Genomic DNA, 22,307 nt, shown 5'->3' on the forward strand with positions numbered 1-22,307 from the left:
AGTGCAGCGACGCGCTTAACGCAGAAAACGGCGTTAAAACGCGCCCGCCGGAGGTCCGCGAGACGCGCTCCGCGCGCAGGGGGCAGCGCAGTGAGCGCGCGTCCTACCTGCAGTCGCTCCGTCGCGGGTTGCCACATGTTTGTGCAAGAGCGCCTTTCTGTCGCCTTCACAGCTGGATCGTCACTGAGCTGCAGCCCCTCTCGCTCACATCTGCCTGCGCCCCCCCCTCTCCCCTGCGACCAGGGCGGCGGGTTCTAGTGGAAGGAGACGCCGGAGCTCCGCCTGCAGGAGACGAGCCTCCTTCGCGCAGCCACCGGCAGGGGGCGCTCTCCCGTGCATCGCTTCGCGCAGGGGCGTCCCGTGTTCTTGGCCAAGGGCCACAGTCATTCCCGGGGCCTGGTTAGAGGGCCGAGGGCGCACATGATATCATCGTGACGCATACTGAGGTGTAAATTAAAAAAAAGAAAAAAATTATCTATCTGGAGTGGTTTGTGTGTTGAGACAACTGGTAGGGTAGTGGTTAGAGTTGCTGTCTTTGGAGCCAAAGGTCATAGATGCAATTCCTACCTACAGCTGTAGTAGATTTGAGGCTACTACAGGGTACTGAGGTACTTAAGGTACTGACCCCAAACTGCTTTGGCAAAATAACCCAGTTATATAAATGGGTAAATAACTGTAAGTTGCTTTGGAGAAAAGTGTCAGCTAAATGAATAAATGTGTATCCTCTCATGTGATTCAGTGGGATTTCTTGTAGGTATGTCATATACAAATCATTTTACAAATATTCACGCGGGCTGCAGTCCTCGAGTCGCACACTGGACACCCCCACGTCAACGATGCTGCTCGCCATATGCTGGATCCCCCACTCATGTGGTGCTATAAATGGACACAATGTGTCAAGAGTCACCGGGGAAATTTTTTTTCATTCCATAATTTTATGCACTTATTTATTTATCCAGAATGTGATGGTTTTACAGGGGGGTGCAGTGGCACAATGGGTTTGACCGAGTCCTGCTCTCTGGGGGGTCTGGGGTTTGAGTCCTGCTTGGGGTGCCTTGTGACGGACTGGTGTCCTGTCCAGGGTGTGTGTGTCCCCCACCTCCCAGCCCTGCACCCTGTGTTGCTGGGTTAGGCTCTGCTTCACCATGACCCCACTGGGGACAAGCGGCTTCAGAGTGTGTGTGTGTGTGTGTGTGTGTGTCATGGTTTTATAGTTTGTATAGTCTTACAAATACAGGCAGGAGAATTGTTTGAAATTTATATTACCGTAATATATGTGAACTCTATGGGTTGGTTATTATTCTTGTGTAAATTATTGAAATAAACTACTAACTGTTAAAAGAACAATATATAATGAATAAAAGATTGATTCACACACCTGACTATCTACTTTGTTTAATCAGTACAATTTGGGCTTCACTTATTTTTGCACCTGCACTCCTATTTTTCTGATACACACATGATTTCCTCTAAGGCAACATATGGGATTGGTCATTACACACCTATTGTGTCAGATGAGAAAGACGGATGCTCATCAATAACCATTTTATGGTAAAACTAAGGGACACAAGGGCTTCACATACTGTCAAGCAGGACTCTCTAGAAATTTACCTGCTTCACCAGATCTCTCCCATATGCCAAGTGGAAGCAGTTTCTGAAGCTACCAATGAAGTGGTACATAATCTGATGCTATATTGGAGTTTTTCTTATGTTACATGGATTGTCACACCATCAGTACACCCCTCCCCCACCACAGTAGACCATACAGCTTTGCATTGGGGCCCCTGAATTTAAGGGCACAAGCTACGACCTTACCAGGTTTACCATTGTTTACACCAAGTTCAGCAGACATCCGGCTTCAGAGAGAGACCACCCACGTGGCGCCTATGTAACCAGAAATTACATTCATGGGTATTTTGTCTGTGGACAGTTTATGTCTGGTGTGTCAGCCTTTCGTCCTGCCCATGGACAGTCACAGTCTGAGGACAGCTTCTGTGGGACACGTGTGTGTGTGTGTGTGTGTGTGTGTGTGTGTGTGTGTGTGTGTGTGTGTGTGTGTGTGTGTGTGTGTGTGTGTGTGTGTGTGTGTGTCAGCGTCACCACAGAGCCAACCTCTCCACTGCAGTGACACACTGAGCTCATTGTCCATCACAAGTGTGACATCGTTTTCTCTGGTTCTTGTATGGATGAGGAGAACAAGACTGAGGATTCTTGATGTTCATTACGAAACCCTTTAAATCCCCTGAATTATTTTGTTGCCATTGGCTCGGGATTGGCAGCATAATCCCTTTCACGGGATTAGCACCATTCTCAGCAACTAATGCAAGGTTTACAGCAGTAAATGACTTGTTACATAGGTAGGTACTGTATGCTGAGATCCCAAGACACTGAGAACCAGCTCTCTAATAAACATTAAATATATGTTATCAAGTTATTATTTTATATATTTCTGAGAGCTCCATTAACACGATGCAGTTTGCAAGCTAACAAAGTGAACAGCCTCGATTTATGAATAACTTACAATGGCACAACAATAATCAGGGAACTCGGACATTTATTTAAGAACACACATTAGCTGTTTTCAATTAGACCTTTATTATTACATCATTCAACAAAGAATGAGTCATGAAGTTTAAAAAAAAAGGTAGGATGACCCCAAAAGAAAAAAGAGGTCAGGTCAGGCCTGAGCACAAAATAGGAAGAACTGGTCCTGAGAAGGACATGATTGCACACGGAAAGGAAACGTAACGTGGGACATCGAAGCACATTTACAGCAGGCCCACATGCTGACTTTTCGTCTTTCACTTCACTTCAAGCAAAGACACTGTCCTCAATGATGAACGATAAAGCACTGTGAAAAACCGCTAGCTCAGTTTTTAATTGCGTCATAATAAGAATAAAAACAACTGACTAAAAAGTACTGTTTGCTCCCACAGAAAACATTGCCTTGTAAATTTCCCAGACATCACACGCTATCCAGAGAATAAGATTATGGCACGAACCACTAAAAAAACTAGACACTAAATAAACAGCAGTTTATCTAAGGTTTCAAAATGACGCAGAAACCATTGAACCTACCCATGCACCAATAAGGCAACCCATTGCAGGTTTTAATCTATTTTATTTCACTGTTACATATGCACTTATTACTACAACATCTGGCATTACTTCTATTTGCTTTGATTGGTAACATAGAGCTATCGATTCAACAGTTAAAATTTAATCTACAAATGTGGGGCCGAGACCCTCTGGAAATTTACAGAAGCCTTTTATAAAACTAATCTGATTCTATTAACCTGCAGTGGCTGCTTTACATAGTTATTTTACTGGCCACTGATCAACTTAATGCAAATAGTATATATACTATTACATTATGCATTACGGTTCTCAGCCTTAAATCATATTTCTAATATCCTTCATTCATGGAATTACTTTAGTCCTTTTTTCCTAAAGAAATACTTAATGGGTGACTGAGTGCATGTCGACAACAAGGAGATTCTAAGTGGGAGTATGAGTGCTGTCTCTTTGCTTGTTTTTATTACAAATCCTTTGTTTTAATCAGGGTGACAAGGGGCTTGTCATCGGGACTATAGTCCTCATAGGCGATAGGTGTGGCGTCGTACATGGCAGGCCGTGACTTCTTGCCAAACCTTTGAGAGGAATGCAAATGGCTCAGGTTAGCGAAGCAAAAGTAAATAAAAATAAAAGAAAATAAAAACCTGGACATGCAATGTACCGATAACACAGTGTAACAAATTTTTACTTTTTTTTTTGTTTCTGGGTAGTAAGTGTATCTCCTTATTGCTTATGGCTTTAAAGGTATAGAAAGTGCCTATAATTCCCTTTAAACTTTGCTTTTGTGACCAGGACAGTGATATTTTGAAATTTACCTTGCGACGGACTGGCGTCCCGTCCTGGGTGTGTCCCCTCCCCCTCCGGCCTTACGCCCTGTGTTGCCGGGTAGGCTCCGGTTCCCCGCGACCCCGTATGGGACAAGCGGTTCCGAAAATGTGTGTGTGTGTGTGTATACCTATTTCCAATGGGAAAATGGGCAAATTTGCACAATCTCATTCACATATAAGTGCTTCCACCAGGACATACAGGACTTCGAATGCCGCTATCAAGGAGCATATAAGGAGAACGTGATGGGAGACTATATTTGGGGGCTGATTCATGAAAATAACTTAACAGTATAATCATAAATCTCAAAAAACTATTCACTTCTAAATCTTTTGTGGTCATTTTTGTACACTTTAGTATAAATACTACATATTAATTTTGATTCATATGTTGTTTTTTCCGACTATGTGAATGAAAATGCAACTTCGCCCATTTTCCAAAGTTTGAAGGGAATAATAGCCAGTTTCTATACTTTTTAGCCATAACCAATTAGGAAATAACACTTACTACCCAAGAACAAACACTGTGTTACACAGTGTAACTGATCCTATAACAGACACGAGTGCAGTAATGGCTGAGATCACAGATGCACTTCGCACTGTATCCTCTAGAAAGCCCCCATCCCAAAAACCTAGCAAGTGCTGGGCAATGCACTATATTAACACACACCTGGCATGGCGGATGGAGGCAATGGCATTGTTGAACTCGCTGTCGATGCTCCGGCAGTTGTAGAACTCCTGGTAGGCGTGGCGCGAAGAGCCCTGGTACTCGATGCGGCTGATGCGGCAGATCCCCACAATGAGGATGATGAGCATGAGGATGAAGGCCACACACAGAGCCCCAATAATGATGTAGAGCGAGTGCCGTGGCATACTGGTCAGAGAGTCATCTGGGTGCGCTGCCTTCCACTGCAAATCTGCATCGTACCCACCACACACACACAAAAAGCGTAACAACTTTTTAGCAAAAGCATCGCTGAAATACATTTGACAAGTGGACGGGTGATTCCACTCACGGATCTCGCAGTTCGGTCCCACCCATCCTTGCAAACAGTGACACACAAAGCCATTTGACTGGTCGATGCACGTCCCCCCGTGATGGCAAGGGTTGCTGTCACACTCATTGATGTCGACCTCACAGTGTTCACCTGAATGAACAGAGGCAGTTAGAAGTCAGTGATCTTCCCAGAGGCACAGCATGCTGGTCAGGTGCAGGTGATCACAGATACCAATCCAGACTCACCTACGTAGCCAGGAGGACACACACAGGTAGCATTGAGTCCCACAGTCTCACAGGTTCCTCCATTTCGACAGTGCACCTTCACACATGGGTCCTTGTACACTTCACAGTGTCTCCCTGCATGATACATATAAATGTTTCTCAGGATCATGGTGTAGCTCACATGAGACATGAAGAACACGTGTCAGCGATGAGGAGACAATGTCATACCCTCACACGGGTGTCTCACAAGACTTGAATCTGACACATGCGCTCACACACGTACCTAAATTGCAAAGTGCACAAAGCATTTTCTCCTTCTCCTTCACACCCACCCACAACTCACCTTCATATTGTTCAGTGCAAATGCACTCATATCCATTGACAAGGTCGTTGCAGGTGCCATAGTTCTGGCAGGGTGCTGACAGACACTCATTGTACTCCTCTTCACAGTACAGACCGTGGTACCCTGGTTAAAGTGACACTGTATTACTAAAAATGTGCACTAACAACAACAAAAAGCAATAATAATAATTTGTTGCTTAGTTGATCCTTCTATCAAAAGCTGCTTATAATATGTTATACAGTGCAGGTATTTTCAAAGGAACAACTGAAACAATGAACCCTACTCAACAAGTTAAGCTTGAACAACCGAACTAAAAAAATACACTGCAGGTGGGTAGAAGTATGAGATAGCTGGTAGTGCAGTGGTTAGAGCTGTTGCCTTTGGATCCAAAAATCATAGGTTTGATTTCCCCACCTTTGGCTGTCATACCCTTGAGCAGGGTACTTACCCTAAAACTGCTCTAGCAATAAAAAAATTGCCCAGCTGTATAAATGGGAAAATAGTTGTAATATTCACATTGTAAGTCCCTTTGGAGAAAAGTATCAGATAAATGTGAAAATAACAAGAGCTGTACAGAAGTAGGTGGTTGTTTCAAAATAAACAAACAAAGGCAAGCTGAAATCCAGCCTGTGTTTATCTATGAAGCTGATTCTCTTCTTCCAAAGCAGCTTATAATGATTCACCCATTTGTAGAACTCGGTAATTTTTACTGGGGTAATTCAGGGCAAGCATGTTGTTGAAGGCAACTACAGCAGGAGGTGGTATTTAAACCTAGGACCTTCGAGTCCAGAGGCACTAGCTCTAACAACTGTACTGCCTGCCGCTCCTCGTACTGTGTCTCTTAGGGTACCAACAATATTCAGTTCACGTTGGTGTGCTGGATGTGGGAGCCATGCTTTACTGCACATAAACTTTGAAGTTTCATTCAGAAGAACTGAAAAAAACAATAGGAGGCAAATCTCAAAATGGACAAATGACTCCTGTTTATAAATTCCTCTACAAAAATTATCTTTAAAAATTGAACAACAAATCTCAGAAATGGTCACTGTTTTACATTCATTCATCTTGCAGATACTTTTCTCCAATGAACACTGTGTAGCAGCATCAGCCCATACCTCATTTACTCAAGGTGACTCGTAATGCTAGATACACTACTTGAAACATACTTTCTCCATGTCATTCTCACACATGCTATAGGAGCTTTTAGGGTACTCAGTCCACCTGAATTGCATGTCTCTAGGCTGTCTTTAGAAACCCAGTAGAAATCTACACACATACGGGGAGAACATGAAAAGCTCCATACAGACTAAGTGAGGATCGAACCCATACCCTCTCGTATTACCCAGGTGCTGTGAGACAGCAACAGTACTTGCTGTGCCATTATCATTATTATTATTATTATTATTATTATTATTATTATAAGAAAATCTTCAATAACACTGTTAAACTCCCGCTGATGTTACATGGACATTGACCTGGTTGGCCTCTAGGGGGCAGTGTTGTGCAGAATTCCTGAATCCGATGTGTTTTCCCTCCATGTGTTTCTGTGCCACGAGAGGGGGTGTAAAGCGCTGAGTGAAGGAGGACGGGCAGAACCTCAGAAGGCGATGGAACATACCAGCCTCCTCTGGGGGAGCCATGAGGCAGTCTCGCCAGCGCACAGAAGCACAAAAGAGCAACATCATTCTCCTTAGCCGTTAAAGCACTTTGTCAAACACCAGAGTCATGTGTGCAACACACTCTCCTAAATTATGCGCTGGTAAATGTCAGACAAGCTTCGGGCTGGAAAATCTTATATTCCCTCAACTGAGGAGGTTCATAGTCAAGAAGGACGAATTTTCTGGATGTGGCATTAATATCGAGTCCCCTGCTGTCCTGCCAAAAAGCAGGGAAATGAACATAAGGATGAAGAAAGGTCAGCGATCTTGCCAACGGGCAATGTACATGCAGGTTTGTCAGGTGCCCGAAGCTGTTGTGAGGCTAAATGATATCCGGCCACTGCCTGCCTCCTGGGCAAGGTTGTCTGCGAACTCGTGTGGTCATGCCTGCCCATTTGGAGGCACACAAAGTAAGCTGTGTCTCCATGGCAACTGCAGCGGAACCAGAAAGTCATCCTCAGTGCTCGGTGTAGGAAGAGAGGGAGGAAAGGATAGGGAGAGAGCAGGTGTATAGGCTGAATGATCAGCTGGGCAGGGCACTCTTTGTGTTTCCTCTAATTCCGTGACTTTCCGTAAAGACAACTGCTCTGGTGACCTACTAGTCAGTGAACTCGTGACAGACAAGCCAACCTCTCCCTTTATTTGTCGAGTTCTGCCGATGGATAAACTGAGCAAATTTAACTTTCAATGGGTTCAACGGGTCATATGTGCACTCTGCTGTTACACACTGCTTACCTGGGACACAGAGACACCTGTAGCTGGTCCCTACACTGCGACAGATGCCATGAGCACAGGGGTTGAGGGCACAGAAGTCAACAAGCTGTGCACAGGTGGGACCTGTAAATCCAGGCGCACAGTTGCAGCTAAAGCCACTGTCATGCGAGTAGCAGCTCCCGTTGTTGTGGCAAGGGGAGGAGGCACAGAGGTTCACCTTCTGCTCACACATCCATCCTTGGTACCCTAAAGTAGAAAACAGGGGATGCAGGGGGATAAAGAGGCCTGAATGCATTCACATTACCAGTACTCCAGAGTGAAATCCAAAAAAAATGGTTAAAAATCCATACCCATAATAGCATCTAGCAAACTGCCATCACCGAACACTTCTTAATTACCACCGAAACATTTTCTTCTCATAATTAGTTGCCCTGGTTGAGGCATAATGAGACATCACCCTGGAGTCAAACTCTTCGTATTAATACTGACAGCCACTTCAAACGCTGGAAATTTAATGCAATTTTTTCATCCCTGCACAGCAGAAGACAAGGACATGTGACACTAACGTAACCGGAGGAGCCCAAAGTAATGAGATCACTGTGGCTCATCTACATTAACCAGATGACATCCATTCTCATGGTCATATTTCAAGTTTAACACTTTGTCTCATGGGAATTAATTGCTGTTCCCTTTTTTTCTGCTACCATGGCAATGACCCCGATAGAGGAATGTTCAATGTAATATTTCTCTCCAGGAAAACTAGGATGAGCCACCAGAAAAAAAAGGGAAAAAGGTCAACAGAAACACTGTCTTGCAGGAGAGCAGGAAAGGAATACTGTAGATGTTGTCTATGTGGCACTGTGTACATTTTTTTCTTGCTCTTTCTATTCCACACACAACAGGTAGCTGTCACGTCCATGCCCACAACTCTATCAACAGTACCTGACTCCAGTTCGGTACCTCCCCTTTAAAAGACACTGCGCAACTCCCAGACCTTTGCGGAATCTCGTCAGGGACAACCGCCCTCTCCCGTGACACTTCGTTCACAAGCATCGCTAGCTCTTTGTTCACGTCCTCCGGTAGTTGACTCTTCGCTTCGTTTCCCGATCACGTCCATGGATCCTCGTTCCTGTCCTGTTCGCCATTCGATCGACCCTTTGCTAAGTCCCCTGACCTCGTCCATGGATCCTCACTCTGACCCTGACCGCTGATCAACCGACCTTTTGCCTGTGCCCGACACCGAGAACTCGCCTCATCCCTCATCTCTGGACGAACGACGCTGCACTTGGGTCCAGCTGTCCCAGGCCCGTATGTTTCGCATGACAGTAGCATAGTGTGTAAGGACACAACTATTTAAAACTATTTATAGCAATATTTTATTTATTTGCATTTCAGTCACATTCAAGTTTGGTTTTTTGACCATGCTATTGGCTTTATTGTCTCCACTTGGTTACATCAGTTCATGGTGCAATGCAGTAAGTCTATTCAATCTAGGAGTAAGTAAAGAACATGTTGTCTTTTGGGTATTTTGGCCTCTGTCACTCTGAGCAAAGTCCACATAGCCTCCTCAAGGGTAGACCGGTCTATTTCAGCCCACGTAAATCAGGGGATCTGCCCTAGTTACACAGGCAGCCTGCAGGTATTCAGGACAAGAAGCTCCGTGCTGCTTCCAAAGGAACTTCAGCTAAAAAAAGTGAAGGTTTATAGGATGTTCACCATCACTGCAGACATACGGAGAAAGGAGACCCTAGATCATTTCCCTTTGTGCTGAAAATGATACTGCTTTTGTGCACCGGCTGTTGTCTTGTTGGATTAATTCTCAGGAACAACGATCGCCATCTTCCTGCAGTAATTGATGTATTTTTCGTGGAATGCTGTGTCTGCTTCTGGTATGATCACAATGTCCTGTTATAATCTCTAGAATGTTCTCCTTTTGGAATCATGAGTTAAGAAAAGTACTAAGTGCTTACAGTCAAAAACATATTCTTGTGTAGTTGTAGGATAGCTGCTGTTGGAATGTACAGTGCTGCTTGAAAGTGTGTGAAACCCTTGTGTCCCTTAGTTTTACCAGGAAAGTTTTCAGAAGCAGTGTTTCTCATCTTCGCAATAGGTGTGTACTGACCAGTTCCATATTTACATTTACATTTATTCATTTAGCAGATGCTTTTGTTCAAAGCGATGTACTGTACATCTCAGCAAAAGTACAACTGATGCATTACATTAAGAGAAAGAGACATAGCTGCAGACATGTGACTCAAGTAAACCTAGATTATTACCTACCACTTGCAGCACCGAGGTTCATCGTTCAAGTAGGTTCAAGTACCATATGTTGCTTCAGAGGAAATCATGTGTGTAGTAGAAACACACAAGTAGTGCAGGTGTAAAAATAAGTGAAGCCCAAGTTGTATTGGTTAAACCAAGTAGGTAAGTAGGATCGGGTGTGTAAATCATCAACATTAATTCATGTGACACATTTAAGATCTGAGATTGTATAAGTTTATTTTAATATGTCATATAGGAATACTGACCATCCTTCTAGTGATCACATACTTTCAAGCATTACGCTATACATCTTGCCCCAAACTGTCAGCACCTGATGTGTTGTTGACCAGAAGGAGAGAAGAAAAACCAATATGAAGTTCTATTTCTGTTAGCCCCAGAGGATTTTAATCTGAAGTGTGTAAGTCCCAGATTTTACAGCTGCTAAAGATGGGCATCAAGACATGGGATTCTGTACCAGAGCTCAGCTCCATGACGCAGCTATACCCATAACACATCTTGTCACCAGCGTTCTTAACAAAACACCAGCTAAACACAAACAACCTCAAAGCAACTGTTCCCGACATCCCCTCTTGGCATTTATCGACTGTTACCAGGTTCTATTTTTAACTGTTTTGTAAGAATGCAAAGACAGCCTTCTGTCTCATAGCTGCCAAAAAGCCCCAGCTGCTTCAGGGGAGAGGTGGACTAAGACTGGGTTGAGAATACAGAAAGGGAGGCTTGGGAACAGGACCTTGACGTGTCTTTTAGCGACCATGAATGGTCATTTACGTATGTGTGCTGAAGTATTCACTGCCTGCACCACCCTCAGCATCCAGGAACAAAACATCAAGCTCTTTCACAGATCTACCTCACTCCAGTGCACCTTCACAGGATGTTCCCAGGAACATCTCAGCTGTGTTTTCAATTCAAATTCTCTCCAGTCACTTTGACACATTTATTCCGGGAAAGTAATTAGATACAAGTTCTCTGGTTTGGGGTACACACAAGAATCCAAGAAGCCTTGAACAAAAAAATTAATTTCTCCCCAACTACTCTCATATTAAATCACAACCCAAAATCATTTTGATGATGTTGACTTACTATTGATGATGTTGTGGTACATCGATCCTCTACTGCTACATATTTGGTGAAGAAATGTATTTTAACACTGTAGTCTGCACCTGAATTTCCCTCTGTAAGCATGTGGATAACGGAAGTGTTTGTTTCTCCCCCTTGAAAAGCTGACTTTTGATTTGCATCACAAGTCTAATGAATTCTGCAATATCTGGACACCCATCTAGAAGTTACTAGAAAGTGCTACATTATCATACCTCTGATAAATTGTGACCTTTTGACCCTGAGCTCTTTATGTATGTATGTATGTACTGTATATGGACATATCTGCAATATTACAGTGTACTGCCTCTACCTGTATGTTGTTGTGACCCTGTGCTGTGCATGAAAGCAATTTAAAAAAAGAGACAATGCAGAAAGAGGGAATGAGGCAGGTCTACCCTCTGTGTGTGTGTGTGTGTGTGTGTGTGTGTGTGTGTGTGTGTGTGTGTGTGTGTGGTTGGAGGGGGTGCATACATGACATGAATCTCATGCAACATAAAACCTGGACAAAGAAGAAAAGCAGATAAGGTTTTCCACTCTGCCTGTAGGTATTATGATACATTGGGGTCACATGTGATTCACTCTCAGATACACATTTGTGTCTCACAACAATTGTTTGTCATTCTATATGCCATACAGTTAATTTGTCAGAGCAAGGAGGTGCCCAACATATCCCTAAAAGACACAGATGCTCAACTTACACAGGATAGCATGGTCGATACCATCTCCTTCTTGGAGTAATGGCATAAAGCCTGTAATGATTTTTACTATCAAATTCCTGGTGATGATAAGCATATAGCATTTCCTCAAAGTCCAAATTACAGCACCCTGCTGCTTCTGTCTCAAACTCATACACACACACAACATCTACAATCGCTTGTTCCGAGCAGGGTTGGGGCGAACTGGAGCCTAACCCGGCAACACAGGGCGCAAGGCTGGAGGGGGAGGGGGAAACACCCCGGACGGTATGCCAGTCCACCACAAGGCACCCCAAGGAGGACTCGAATCCCAGACCCACCATAGAGCAGGACCCGGTCAAACCTGCTGTGCCAACACACCCCCTGTCTCACACTCAGACCTTTGAAATCTAATTTTCATACACTGTATGACTATCTGGGCTTGTATTCTGCTTGCTTCATGTCTTCTACTCATCCCGTTTCTACTGCAGAAGGCAAAACTACATCTTACTTTAACTGCACTCTTTTCTTACCAGAATAAAATCTGATGGAATGGTTCCAAAAACCCAGTAATTGTCTATATTTATTCATTTAGCTGATGCTTTTCTCCAAAGCAACTTATGATGTTAAATTATTTATCCACTGATGTGGCTGGTTAATTTTACTGGAGAAATTTAAGGTAAGTTGTTCAAGGGTATTACAGCTGAAGGTGAGAGTCAGACCTGCAGCCTTTTGGGTCCAAAGGCAGCAGCTCAAAGCCCTTTGCTACCAGTTGACCCAAGTCAAGCTTTAGCTGTGGTACCCTGGAGCAAGGTACTTACCCTAAATTGCTTCAGTAGAATTGGCCTGCTGTATAAATGGGTAAATAATTGCAAGTACCTTAATGCTGGAAGTCATTCTGGAGAAGAGCATCAACTAAATGAATAAATATACATATATATATATATATATATATATATATACAGTACATTATATATATGAAAAATATAAAGTACATTATATATAAAAAAATCTCCCTTTCACCCCCACATGGGGTGGTGTGTGTGTCTTTCTCAAGCTCAGATCCTCTACCAGAGGCCTTGGAGTTTGAGGGTTCTGCAAAGTATTTTAGCTGCTCCTAGGACTGCACTCTTCTGGACAGAGACTTCAAATGTTGTCCCCGGAATCTGCGGGAGCCCCTCTCCCAGTTCGAGAATCCCACCCCCAAGTGCTCCTATTACCACTGGGACCACTTTGGACTTCACCTTCCATATACGTTCCAATTCTTCCTTCAGCCCTAGGTACTTCTTGATCTTCTCATGCTCCTTCTTTCTGATATTGCTACTGATATTATTCACTTGGGATTGCTATATTTATCACAATTGCCATCTTTTTCTCCTGTCGACCACCACTATGTCTGGTTGGTTGGCCAGCAACTGCTTGTCAGTCTGGAACTTGAAGTCCCACAGGACCTTAGCTCTGCTGTTTTCATCCACCTTTGGTGGTGTCTCCCATTTGGACTTCGGAACTTCCAGTCTATATTCTGCACATATATAAGTTTTGATCAAGTGATCACAGATTTATAAATCTTACAACTGTAGTTCTTTCCATGCTGTGCTTTTTACTATAAAGTCAATGCCAGTCAGGCCACTGACAATGATGGCACTGGTGACACTCACTACACACACACACACATTTTCAGAACCGCTCGTCCCTTATGGGGTCACGGGGAACCGGAGCCTACCCGGCAACACAGGGCGTAAGGCCGGAGGGGGAAGGGGACACACCCAGGACGGGACGCCAGTCCGCCGCAAGGCACCCCAAGCGGGACTTGAACCCCAGACCCACCGCAGAGCAGGACTGCGGTCCAACCCACTGCGCCCCCGGTGTGACACTCACTATTTTTTATTAAATCTCATTTGACAATGATCGCTCGTGCTGTACACAATCCTCAGGGTTATTAGAGGTTTTCTCGCCTCAGCCCTTGATAAAATAATCAATCACTGTCAATGCTGCTTTGAAATGCCAAATTATAAGTAGTTTGCAAACGTTAAGAATGACATGGGAGGCAGATCAACCTAACTGAAGGCGCCACATATTTATAGGTTGTTTTTGAAACCTCAGCCAGAGCGCTGCAGGGTGGACTTGTGTGCCCACACTCTACAGTGCCCCCCGTGGGGACGGACGAGGGGCCATGCTGACGGAGGGTGATGCTCTTCCTGTCCTCACATCCCCTGCTGCTCCAGCAGGAACACTACCTGGAGCAAAACAGCTGCCCTGCCTGCTCCTATGTTTAGCATTCGTTTCTTTCTGGAAGTAAACACACAACTTGACAGCATGTTCTCGTTCGGGTCGGAAGGTAAGCAGAGGCGCTCTGAGGGATTGGACGTCATCAGGCACGGCAGGATTAATTAGAACAGAGTTTGGGAAATTTAAATTAAGCTGTGGCATGACACAGATAGACACGAACCAAACAGGAAGACGGACACAGAAATCAGGGCAAGCCTGCAATTCTGCACTTTTCCCCTCAAACACAGCCCGTGTTTCATTTTCCCACCACCATATTCCAATGCCCGCTGCATGCTGTGCTCATTGTTATTCTGAGTGTCCACATTATGTTTGATTTCTGTTGGCCTTTAGTAGTGCGAACACAAGGTATTTCCCATCAAATCCACTCATATTCCACATTATATATCACCACAGATGAACTTCCACGTAATGCCAGAGGTCTTTCTAACACATAAACATGGGCACAAATGCAAATATGCACAGATCACACCCTCCACATATGCTCATTGTCACTGTTACCTTACCTCTAACAAAAGATTCAAAATGAAGAAGCACTCAGGTTGTGCTTCTACCATGTTAAACCCCCCCACAAAGTGTAGGGATGTCTTTTTTTAGCAACAGACCACAAAGGAAAGTATTAATCTGCTGAGAAAATTTAGACATTTACAGATGCATGAAACAGCTCAAAGGCCAAGGGTTGCAATATTTGACTGGGGCGGTCATCCAGCTCTATTTACAGTAAGATCCAAAACATGTTGCATTTTAAAGAGTTTTGTTCAGATCAAGTGCGGTGCAGAGATTGTGACATGGACCGTGTTCTGTTACCTACCATCTGGGCAGTTGCAGCTTGGTCCAGCCAGAGTGCTGGTACAGGTGGCTCCATTCATGCAAGGCTGCGAAATGCAGTGGTCCACCAGGGCCTCGCAGTGCTCACCAGTGTACCCTGCAATGTGACCGCACATATACGGCATGACACATATACCTGTTTCAGCTTTATATTGTTAAAGTTATACTCATCCCAGTTTGGTTTTTCACATACATAGTCTGAAGTTATTAATACCACTTATCATTAATAAGTCTTCCACATCAGGTTTAGGGCCATGATATTCAGTTTGGAAGGATAAACTCAGCCCACATTTGAAGACTGTACCAAGTGTCTGTGTGGGATGGTGCTTTAATTCTTATTCGTACATTTATTTGTGTGAGATGTAGCCTTGTCTTCCTCAAAGCTGTCTGTGCATTTTATGTACAGTGCACCCCAAAAGAATTAAATTTCTGCATGGCACTGGCCATTCTCCTGCAGAACCAGAGTGTATGCTCTGAACAGGGGGGTTCTGATGCTACAATCATCAGTAGCAGTGAAGAGTCCAGAAAAAACAATAGCAGCTACAAAATAGCAAATCTTTATTTCTGTATTTGTTTATAATTTAAAGTAAATGAAAAAGAAGATAAACATGAACATAAAATAAAATGAAATAAAGTGTTATTCTTCTTACCCATACTCCAAAATTATACAGAATTTTTTTTTTAGATGTAGAATGGCGAGAAGATTTTTAGATACAGGCCCATGTTTGCTACCAACCGTGCATGCAATTCAAAAAAGCTTCCTGAACAAGCGCCCAAGTCAAAAAAAGCTTTGAATATACTTGTGGGATTCAGAAATGCTTTGCAGGGGTGACTGAATTTAAAAGAAAAAAAAAAAAAGAATAAAAAAAAATTATTTTCTGGGAAGAAACTGCAAGAAAGTTAAATTGTGGGGAAAAAAACTTTTGAATAATATTAAATTTCTCTAATGAGATTAAGCATCAATTAGGTTTATTTTTGGGTGATCTTGGGATGGGAGCTGGAACAAACTGAAATTCTTCCTCATAAAAAAATAATGAAATAAGTCATCATCCGATTTTTCATTATTCAGTTAGTTTTCAGCAACCAGTTAGGACCGGGTAAGTATAATATCACTAGAAATGTAGCAGGTACACCACATGACCCTCAGCAATCAACGCAACACACATTGCATCCTGTAACTTGGCACAAATAATAATACACGGCACACATAGCACAGCTATTTCATTATTAATAATAGACAGTTATTATTAAAAATAGACAGTAATATTATTGCTATGTTGTACATGCATACATATACTGCCTAGGTCTGTTGTCACCAAGACCTTTACAGGCAGTGTTTTACCATAACACTGCTATTTGACACCCTTGCACCTCATCATACACCATAGCTTTGATAAATCACTATATATACACACACACACACACATTTTCTGAACTGCTTGTCCCAAGCGGGGTCGCGAGGAACTGGAGCCCACCCGGCAACACAGGGCATAAGGCCGGAGGGGGAGGGGACACACCCAGGACAGGACACTAGTCCGTCGCAAGGCACCCCAAGCGGGACTCGAACCCCAGACCCACTGGAGAGCAGGACCTGGTCTAACCCACTGCGCCACCACGCCCCCCTAAATCACTATATATTGGAAGGAAAATCCCTTGAAGTTCAATATCCTCTCTAAGATTTGCTGATGTTCTTTGAGCAGCGGTAACTATACCTCTCCAGACTCCAGATCTGATTTTCGTTCAATAGTACTTGGCTAACTGTGGCAAAAACAGATGCTCTGTTTCGGCTGTGAGCCACATGGACCACGCAGAGAGCCAGAGAGAACTGCTGGAATCCAGTCTATCCATGGGCAGTACAATATAATCTGCCGATAATCGACTCTAATTAGTCATGAGCAAATCAGCCCCATAAAGCTGAAGAACAGAGACGGGAGTCACACACCAGGCTGAGGTGCAGGAGGCAGAGATCCAGTTTATTAATCTGAAAAAGGAACTTCTCCCAGTGCCCTCCATCACACAGGTCTCCACTGATCATAGTGTAAACCATTCTAATCTCCTTACTATTCACGCCAATCAAAGTCTGCGCTGTCACTCTTGAGTCATACAAAATCTGGGAGCGGATCCCTGAAAATTTATGGGACGTGACCCATTACTCTTCAGAATGGACTGATTTACCCTCCAGAACCCCTGTATCTAAGTTTAATTTACATTTACATTTATTAATTTAGCAGACGTTTTTGTCCAAAGCGACGTACATCTCAGCAAAAGTACAATTTATGCATTACATTTGAGTATGTGTTAGACCATGGTATTGGGTGTACTGGAACATTTGCGGTGCTTCGACTTTGGTTTTCAGTCCACCTGGAGATCATGTAGCTGGTGCTGGGCAAGGCTGTCGAGCCCCTTGCCAGCCCTCAGTTGACAACAGAAAGGATCAAATGGTGTGGATATAGAGTGCTGTGAGCAGGGGACACAGAACTGTGGAAATTTGCAAGCATTTAAATGTTTCATTTTTTCTTTTCTTAAATTGAAAGGTCAATGCTTTGGGAAAGTGGTGGTTAAATACCACTCTCTCAAATTAGCATTTTTTCAAATTGCATTCATTCCAGTTAAATCATGAAATTAAAGAATTTAGTCTGATGTTTGGTGTTGTCTTCTTTTTTTTAATATGGCTGCCAAAATGTTCCATACTCATCCTGACTGCTGTAAGGTGTGGAGTAACTCACCTGGTGAACAGGTACAGGTGAAATTGTGGCCTTCGTCGCCCTGTCTCAGGTCACTGCACGTGCCATTATTCTTGCAGGGATTCTGGTGACATGCATCAAACTCTTCACAGAAGATTCCAGAATACCCTTGCTCACACACGCAATAGAAGGTACTCTGGAACACAGAAATATGTGATTGATCATATCAACTGATTATGAAGAAAACAACTGACAAGTTAGCACATGAATGACCTTGCAATGCAGACAAGAAACCTTATAACAGGTTATATTTGTATTATAAAAAAGAGTATGTCATTGTCACGTCCATGTCCACAACTCAGTCGACAGCACCTGACTCCAGTTCAGCACCTACCCTTTAAAAGACACTCCGCAACTCCCAGACCTTTGCGGAATCTCGTCAGGGACAACCGCCCTTTCCCGTGACACTTCGTTCACAAGCATCGCTAGCTCTTCGTTCACGTCCTCCGGTAGTTGACTCTTCGCTTTGTTTCCCAACCACGTCCACGGATCCTCGTTCCTGTCCTGTTCGCCGTTCGACTGACCCTTCGCTAAGTCCCCTGACCTCGCCCATGGATCTTCGCTCTGACCCTGACCGCCAATCGACCGACCCTTCGCCTGTCCCCAACACCGAGAACTTGCCTCATCCCCCATCTCCCGACAAATGAAGCTGCGCTTGGGTCCAGCCGTCCCAGGCCCCTATGTTTCGCGTGACAGTCATAAGGGCAAAATAATCCCCATCCTGCTGCTATAACCAGGTTCTGAGCAAGGTCCTAACCCTAAATCTCCAGTGCAAATGCACTGATTTATATATCAATGGATCACTATACCAAGCTTAGTGCAGAAATCTAAAACTGTTTCTTTGCAGAAAAGTGTCAACTAAATGAATAAATAATAGTGTAAAGTTAGTGCAGATTTATTTCCATGGGGCAAAACACACACGCACATTTTCAGAACCGCTCGTCCCTTACGGGGTCACGGGGAACCGGAGCCTACCCGGCAACACAGGGCGTAAGGCCGGAGGGGGAAGGGGACGCACCCAGGACGGGACGCCAGTCCGTCACAAGGCACCCCAAGCGGGACTCGAACCCCAGACCCACCGGAGAGTAGGACTGCGGTCCAACCCACTGCGCCACCGCACCCCCAGTGGGGCAAAACAGTAAATAGTAAATATGATTAAAGTACCCACTGATATAGATGACAGTACAAATATAGTTTCAATAAGGGCGCACATGAAAAAGGTAAAATAAGCGGAAAATAAAGGAAAAAAGAAAATTAAGGTATTAATAATAATAATAACAATAATAATAATAATAAGGAGAAGAATAATAAGAAGAATAATAATAATAACTGCCTACATTGATGTTCTGTGGTCTACATAAGGAAAATAGTTAACGGGTTGTGTGCGACAGCTGCCTTGTGTTTCCTCATGAACCCATGAAAAAAGTTCCGTTCCCACAAGGGACCTTACTGTTGTACCCTACATAGAAGCTGGGACCAGAGGGGTGAATCATTGAGGGCCCAGATATTCCTCTGTCTATCATTTATATATTCCTCTGCGTGGTATTTTTGTCATCAGTAAACTTGAATTAATCATAATCAGTGCAAAAATCAACATAACGTAATAGCTTTGAAAAATGTTGTGCTGTGTAATAATTCCCTCTAAATTTCTAGTGGTATAACTTTACTGATAAAAAACTTTACAAATCAAGACATTTCCCCCTCTAGGTCATGGATGAACCTCCTCCTGCTATTCTGTCCTCTCCTTCAGTGTTAGACAGTTGTAGCTATACGTTTTGTCAGCGATCACTAAACCACTTGTGACACTTCTTAGTGCTTCTTTCATTCGTAGACGAAAAGGCATTGACAATTCATGCTATCTCCTGCCATGTTTGCTTAAGTTTCCAAGGCTGATGATAGGATGTTTTTTTTTTTCATATATTTTTAATACACGGATGTAGAAGACCATCTTTCCTGTCTTATTTGAACTGCTCCTACTGTAGATGGTCTACATAGAGTACACCCTGAATAACTGCTGTTAAACTTTGCCAGTATGTAACATTTTCCTACACCCTCTGTTCAAAGTGATGTGAGAGCCGTCTGGAACGATTAAAGTACAGTTTCAACCTGGTGACACCTTCCATAGTGCAAACAGGACTCTGTTTTGCCCTGTATGAAACAAACACTCAATTTTCTTGCCTCTTCTTGCTTGAATTATGGCTTTGTGTTTGAATTCCAACTTTGTGTGCAGACTGGGGCCTTTCAAAGTCCCAGGCCCCAGTGGATTCTGGAAGCACACTGAACTATAGTTTGAGCTCTTCTTTCTGAATACAGCAGGGCTCAGAGATGAGGTATTGTCTGGGTGATGAATCACATTTGTTGGTATTTATGGAGCTGCATTTTCTATTATTAGGGTCTCATGAGATTTTATTCTACAGCGTTCTTGAATAATTCTGCCCGGTCACCTGTTCCTCTGCAGCCAGTCTACATCCTCTCATGGGGTTGTTCATTATATGGTATGTGGGGAAAAATGCCTCGCCATGTCTTTTTCTTGGATTTCTTGCATACGTATTGTTCTCGGGTCTTCTCAGACCCTAAGGCTGAAAGCACTAGATCTCAGTGAATATCTCACTGTGTTTCAGACCAAATAAAAGCTGCCTCCGCTCTCTCTTTCAACAGAGATCACAGACCATGGTTTTTTGTGATATGCAGCCAGGCGGATCAGCACGTGGGTCACCTTGTGCCAGTGCTTCTCTCTCTGAACTGATGCTGAGGCTGTGAAAGATGTTTGTGCTGCTTTGTAATGTTAATAAGACATTGATCTACAGCCATGATGCTGATCTGATACTTTGTGCTATGATCTGTGCTGTTCAGTAACAGTTCAGTGACGTCTCCAGAATAATCCTGTGCTTTCAATGTCCTAGATGCTATTTCGTGTGTTCTAAACAGTTACATTGGGTTCTTACACATGAATAGTAATAGGATCCCTGTAAACGATATCCATAGGTTCTCATCCTAAAAGGAGATGCCTGTGGATGTTTTGAATATATACAGGTTGCATATACTTGTCTTCCATGGAAAAAAGCTCAGCATGAGCTCTACCCACCTTACTGGGCTGTGTGTCACACTTCCCCTTCCCAGAGCACTCTGGGTCGTTGAAACCACTGCCGGGCTCCACACAGCTGCTTGCCTTTACTGTGAGGTGGAGTCGTACTGTCACAAAAGGCCCATTGGGGCCACCATCACGCAGGACACCTAGACAGGCATAGTAAATATTAAGCAAAATGAGCCTGATGTGATGGAGGAACTTAAACTTAACCAAATTCTGTGATATCAAACAAAAGAGGCACAGGAAATGAGCTGTTTGAATTCACAAAACTGAAATACAGTCAAAAGGAAAAATGGTTAAAATTGCCTAATGATTTTATTATTGGGGACACAACTCAGATTAAATGGTCATTGAAATATTAGAAAGCAATTCCACTGGCAAAAATGAAAATAAATCCATGCTGAAAGGACTATGTTTTTTTGTGGCTCTCATGACATGTTATGAATGCTTTATTGGATGAATAATTTGTACTGAGCCAGTAAGAGACTACCTTCTAGAAGAAGAATATCTATTTATGTAGGGCCCATGGGTTGGTCAAGTCCATTATGAAAGCCCAAGGACATTTTTGAAGACTTTCAGGAAAGACCACGCAATAGGCTAGTGTTTAATTATTAAATTCCAGTGTGAAATGGGTCACTGAAGCTTATTAGGAAAGCCAAACACACAGTGGGCTAATGAAACATTACATAATCCTAGTCTGCATGGGGTCAGTGAAGCCACGTACTATATGAATGTCCAGCCTGCAAGCAGTCAGTGAAGCTTATTATGAAGACCCAGTGAGTGTTATTAAAACTCAGTGTGCAAGTGATCACTGAAGCTTATTATAAAAGTCAAGTGTCTAAAAGGCACTAGTTGAAGCCCATTATGGAAACCAAGTGACAAAGTGCACAAGGGTCAGTAAAGGCCATTTATGAAAGCCAAGCTTCTTCTTGAAGTCTGTCATAAATGTCAATGAGCAAGTATCAGTGAAGCCTTTTAAAAGTCCCGTGAATAAGGAATCACTGAAACCTATAATGAAAGTCTGTGTGCAAAATGTCAGTGAAATTATGAAAGCCCAATGTGTAAGGGGTCAGTGAAGTCTACCGTGAAAAGCCAGTGAAGATGAAGCAGAAAGTGATTCTTTGCTCAGCCATCACAGTGAAAAGAAATTCTATTCATAGTGCATACAACCAGGTTCCCAATCACACCCTGAGTAACAGCTTATCTTGCTGGACTTACACACTCAGTAACATTCAACAACACATATACATGCAATATGAGGAACCCATAATTGTAAAAAAACACATAAAACATAATAATGACATAAAGAAGCAAAAAGTCAAAGGCAGATCCTAAATTAGACAAAACGTCACTATCATTTCACATGCATTATGCCTCCAGGGCTCTCAGTGATAAAGAACACAAAAGGATAGACTTAAGAAAGCTAAATAAGACTGGCATTTATCTACCAGTACAGATAACACCTCTCCA

At 43.2% G+C, this 22,307-nt stretch overlaps 2 protein-coding genes across 2 annotated transcripts in view; both read right to left on the reverse strand.

The window, feature by feature from the left end:
* pid1 (phosphotyrosine interaction domain containing 1) overlaps nt 1-312 on the reverse strand; it is a 32,151-nt gene extending 31,839 nt beyond the window's left edge. Inside the window, exon 1 of the mRNA XM_029255658.1 lies at nt 108-312. Coding sequence (XP_029111491.1) covers nt 108-137 — 30 coding nt within the window. The 5' untranslated portion in view covers nt 138-312. The remainder of the gene's footprint in view (nt 1-107) is intronic.
* Nucleotides 313-2,544: 2,232 nt separating this feature from the next.
* Nucleotides 2,545-22,307, reverse strand: part of dner (delta/notch-like EGF repeat containing) — a 56,159-nt gene continuing 36,396 nt past the window's right edge. The window contains exons 5-13 of the mRNA XM_018758862.2: nt 20,835-20,983; nt 17,732-17,885; nt 14,989-15,102; nt 7,858-8,082; nt 5,465-5,587; nt 5,143-5,256; nt 4,916-5,047; nt 4,570-4,816; nt 2,545-3,650 (exon numbers count right to left, since the gene is read on the reverse strand). Of these exons, the coding sequence (XP_018614378.1) occupies nt 3,539-3,650; nt 4,570-4,816; nt 4,916-5,047; nt 5,143-5,256; nt 5,465-5,587; nt 7,858-8,082; nt 14,989-15,102; nt 17,732-17,885; nt 20,835-20,983 (1,370 nt within the window). The 3' untranslated portion in view covers nt 2,545-3,538. The remainder of the gene's footprint in view (nt 3,651-4,569; nt 4,817-4,915; nt 5,048-5,142; nt 5,257-5,464; nt 5,588-7,857; nt 8,083-14,988; nt 15,103-17,731; nt 17,886-20,834; nt 20,984-22,307) is intronic.

This window comes from Scleropages formosus, chromosome 10 (assembly GCF_900964775.1).
Source record: "Scleropages formosus chromosome 10, fSclFor1.1, whole genome shotgun sequence".
NCBI classification, from domain to species: domain Eukaryota; kingdom Metazoa; phylum Chordata; class Actinopteri; order Osteoglossiformes; family Osteoglossidae; genus Scleropages; species Scleropages formosus.